The sequence below is a fragment of the Sinocyclocheilus rhinocerous genome, unplaced genomic scaffold, assembly GCF_001515625.1.
Source record: "Sinocyclocheilus rhinocerous isolate Xijiao unplaced genomic scaffold, SAMN03320098_v1.1 scaffold2647, whole genome shotgun sequence".
Taxonomy (NCBI): Eukaryota; Metazoa; Chordata; class Actinopteri; order Cypriniformes; family Cyprinidae; genus Sinocyclocheilus; species Sinocyclocheilus rhinocerous.
In genome coordinates this window covers 21,600-26,262 of record NW_015639108.1, presented here as the reverse complement: position 1 = coordinate 26,262, position 4,663 = coordinate 21,600, and the positions used below count along the sequence as shown (strand labels likewise).

Sequence of the window (4,663 nt, the reverse complement as noted above, 5' to 3'; positions counted from 1 at the left end):
GACTCATGATAATAAACTGTGACTAGACTCGACTCATGACGATCAACTGTGACTAGACTCGACTCAGGAAGAGCAACTGTGACTAGACTTGCCTCGTGCCGATCAACTGTGACTTGACTTGACTCGTGCCGATCAACTGTGACTTGACTTGCCTCGTGCCGATCAACTGTGACTTGACTTGCCTCGTGCCGATCAACTGTGACTTGACTTGCCTCGTGCCGATCAACTGTGACTCGACTTGCCTCGTGCCGATCAACTGTGACTTGACTTGCCTCGTGCCGATCAACTGTGACTTGACTTGACTTATGACAATAAACTGTGACTTGACTTGGTTCATGACGATCAATTGTGACTTGACTTGCCTCGTGCCGATCAACTCTGACTCGACTTGCCTCGTGCCGATCAACTGTGACTTGACTTGCCTAGTGACGATCAACTGTGACTGGCTGATTAATGCCCTCACAGAAAAAGTCTATCAACACACAATCCTGGAAATCAGAGTAATACGCAATGTCTAGATACTCTTGAATATAACACTCAAGCGATCGTGTGCCCTGCTCGAGAGCTAATAGCATTACAGCTGTACACATGCATGTATATATTTAAGAAAAATATGTTTTGTTTATATATAAAATATTTATATTTATATATAATATAAATTATATTTGAATATAAATATACATGTAAATATTTTTAAAATATATACATGGATGTTTGTGTATTTATATATACATTATAAATATTAACAGTACACACACATATATTATGTAAACAAAAACTTTTATTTTGGATGCGATTAATTGCGATTAATCGTTTGACAGCACTAATCAAAATATATCGAAAAACATAAACATACAGTATAAACATCATACCGTCCAGTCCTATTTACTACCTAGTTTACTGGTACCTTTAATAAATCCTCTTCTTCCAATATCATATGTGAACCTGTAAACAACAGGGCTCTTGCGTGAGTATCTGTTATTGTGTCTTTATATCAGAAAGTGTTTTTTCTTCTCTTTTTTCAGGTACCTGATTTTCTTCTGCCCTCTTAACCTGTTCTACAAATGTGTGGCGTTTCTGCCTGTGAAACTTGTGCTCGTGGCAATGAAAGAAGTGGTCCGCACACGTAAAATTGCTGCAGGAGTTCATCACGCTCACCATGCGTATCACCATGGCTGGCTGATCATGGTCATTACTGGTTATGTTAAGGGTAAGTATCTTATATCTCCAGAAGCATTTATTTTTAGGGGTCATGTAACACTTTTATAAGACCCGTTAAAAACTCTTTCTCGGGAGACCTGTGTCACTCTGCTGATTGTCTCTGTTAATACTCACAGGGTCAGGAGTCGCTCTCATGTCCAATTTTGAGCAGCTGTTGCGAGGAGTCTGGAAGCCAGAGACCAATGAAGTTCTCAACATGTCATTGTGAGTGGAAATTTTTGGAGAGTCATCTCTTTTCCACTGACATTTTGTAGAGACAATGGGCCAGTTGCATAAACATAGCCTCTATGTTAAGAGAAACAAATTCACCTACATCTTGGATGCCCTGGGGGTAAGCAGATAAACATCAAATTTTCATTTTTGGGTGAACTATCCCTTTAAGAACTAGTTTGACCAACTAGCAGTTAGCCAAGAGGTAATCGGTCTTACTTTTCTGATTCGGGCCAATCTACCTTTTTGTAAATTACTTTGAAAAAAAAAGTTTGAAAAATTGTCTTTAAATTCCAACAACGACAAAAAACACAATAAAATAGCATTTAAAAGCAGTCCGTGACTCGTGCGTTTCATTCAAAGTCTTCTGAAGCCATTGTAATTATGAGAAAGAGCTGTTCATGTTTTAGATGAATGACTTGTATAAATGTTTAGAATGTGATTCTTGTATTTTTCAGCCCTACCAAGGCCAGTCTGTATGGAGCCATTCTGTTCACCCTTCAGGAGGCTCACTTGCTCCCTGTGTCTAAAAGCATGCTCATCTGCCTCTTCACACTCTTCATGGCCACAACCAAGGTGACAATATGCTTTTTTTAAGAGCTCTTTCAGCTCATTCAATAAGCTGAAATTTAAGGAATAGTGTATCAGAAAACACAACTGTAATTCAGTATTTTCTTCTAAAAAAAGGAATTAAGACAAGTTAAAAAATCAAGGTGCCATGAAGCGTTAAGATCCCTCAACAACTGTCCACAACAATTAGGATTCAGCTCATTTTAAATTTAGGAACACTATTTTATATATTTTATCTGTCTTATTGAAATGTATATGTAATATTGTGTTATGTGATAATGTGAAGTGAACTCTGCTTTGCAAAATTAGCTCTCCTTCAGAGGGAAAGTTTGCCAGGATACATAGTAGTCTTATCTCAAAGAATCTCAAAACAAAACAAACAAAAACACTATATGCACAAAATTATTGAGTCACACCTCTTAATTACTGAATTCAGGTGTTTCAGATCATTGCCACAGGTGTATAAAATGAAGCACCTAGCTATGCAGTCTGCATTTCCATTTGTGAAAAAAAAAAAAAAGTATTCAGTGAATTTGAGTGTGGTACAGTGATAAGGATGTCACCTTTGCAATAAGTCAGTTCATGGAATTTTATCCCTGCTAGACATTTCACGGTCAACTGTAAGTGGTGTTTTTGGAAAGTGGAAGCATTTAGGAACAACAGCAAAAAAAAGTCACAAAGTGGGTCACCGAGTGCTGAAGAGTCTCAAACTTTTACTGGCATTAATATCAGCACAAAAACTGTGTAGCAGGAACTTAAAGGGATAGTTCACCCAAAAATGAAAATTTGATGTTTATCTGCTTACCCCCAGGGCATCCAAGATGTAGGTGACTTTGTTTCTTCAGTAGAACACAAACGAAGATTTTTTAACTCAAACCTTTGCTTCACCTACATCTTGGATGCCCTGGGGGTAAGCAGATAAACACATTTTTGGGTAAATGAAATGGAATGAGTTTCCATGGCCGAGCAGCTGCATGCAAGCCTCACAGTACAATGCCAAGCGTCGGATGACGGATGTAAAGCATGCCGACAATGGACTCTGGAGCAGTGGAAACCCGTTCTTTGGTGTGACGAATCACACTTCTTCTGTCTGATGACCGAGTCTGGGTTTGGCAGATACCAGGAAAACCTTACCTACATTAATGCATTGTGCCAACTGTAAAGTTTGGTGGAGGAGGGATAATGGTGTGGGGCTGTTTTTCAGGGATTGGGCTCGGCCCCTTACTTCCAGCGAAGGGAAATCTTAATACTTCATCATACCAAGACATTTTGGACAATGCTATTTTAGCTCTGCTGGATAAATGGGCAGAAATTCCCACAGAAACACTCTAAAATCTTGTAGAAAGCCTACCCAGAAAATTAGAAGCTGTTGGAGCTGCAAAGGGTGCACCAACTCCATATTGATGTCTATGTATTTAGAATGAATTTAGTAATGGTCCAAGGTCCAAATACTTTTGTCCATATTGTGTATATAAAAAGATTGAAAATAAAAATGGAATATTTTTCAATATAAATTGAAAACCCCATAGTAAAATCTCGAAGGTCTTCCAGGATTGTTTTTGTCATTTGCAGTACTTTGTTGTTATTCCATCTCATCGGTTTATTGTTTGACTCTGAAACAATGAGCCTTGGAAGTGCTGCCACCTTGTGGACAAACTAGTGCAAAAATAACTCAAGGTGCATGTGTAAACTCTGTGTACATTGTATTATGTGCGTACTATGCTGATGATGAAATCTACCTCTCTCAGACCATAATCATACCCTAACGTACGTGTAAAGTATACTTTGGTCATTAGCAACTGAATAGCAATGCCCTGGCAACCATTCCCAATACCCATTATGGCTTTGACTTTTTGCACAGGCAATCATCACTTAACTATTCAGAAAAGGTAATAGCTGAGACATTTCCAACTTCATTATTCAAGAACATTTACTATTCCTTATACAGGTGTTTATGACGGCCCGTCACTCTCACGGATCACCCTTCGCCCTCATCGAGTCCTGGCTGTGCCACCTGCTATTCGGTTCGCCCCTTGGTATTGAAGATGCCCATGATCACCACCACTCCGCACCAGCCGCTGCCTCTGCGCCCCTCTCGCCCGCCAAAACCAAGGAGGAACTGAGTGAAGTTACCCGCAAGAGGAAGTCCAAGAAAGCAGAGTAGAGTTACATCTCAAAATCATCAATCCAGCCTGTGATATGACAGAGCGGCCCGGCTCTGCTTGAGAAAGGAGGGAATCTGATGTTAAACCAATGCAAGTTTCTCTTTCAGTGGTGCTTTTAATGACAGACATGCCACATAGGGACTCTGTAAATAGCTTCCCCCCTCTTTACCAACATCAGTTTTTATTTTTCGTAATGTTTTCCATCATTCAAGCCCCATGCATTGGATGATGTGCAGTTTGTCATGAACAGATGAATGAATGAAAGCCAATGTGATGAGAACCTGCCGCTTTCCGTTTGAGCTCATTGAAGCGTCCATCCAGATTACTTGATGAGCCCCGTCGTCCACCGCTGGTTGACCCCACTTCCACAGAACACTGCTGCTTTTATACAGTGGCATAGAAAAAAAAAACATATTTTCAAAAAATAAATTAAATCATTTTTCAGCCAAAAGCAGTTGTTTCAAATTCTTCCAAATGTTTATGCATTTTGAATACTA

At 39.4% G+C, this 4,663-nt stretch overlaps 1 protein-coding gene across 1 annotated transcript in view; it reads left to right on the top strand.

Annotated features, from left to right (window-relative positions):
* The window catches only part of LOC107751025 (trimeric intracellular cation channel type A), a 9,196-nt gene extending 5,026 nt beyond the window's left edge, over window positions 1-4,170 (top strand). Inside the window, exons 3-6 of the mRNA XM_016566597.1 lie at window positions 1,026-1,210; window positions 1,338-1,425; window positions 1,890-2,007; window positions 3,950-4,170. Of these exons, the coding sequence (XP_016422083.1) occupies window positions 1,026-1,210; window positions 1,338-1,425; window positions 1,890-2,007; window positions 3,950-4,165 (607 nt within the window). The 3' untranslated portion in view covers window positions 4,166-4,170. The remainder of the gene's footprint in view (window positions 1-1,025; window positions 1,211-1,337; window positions 1,426-1,889; window positions 2,008-3,949) is intronic.
* Window positions 4,171-4,663: the final 493 nt, after the last annotated feature.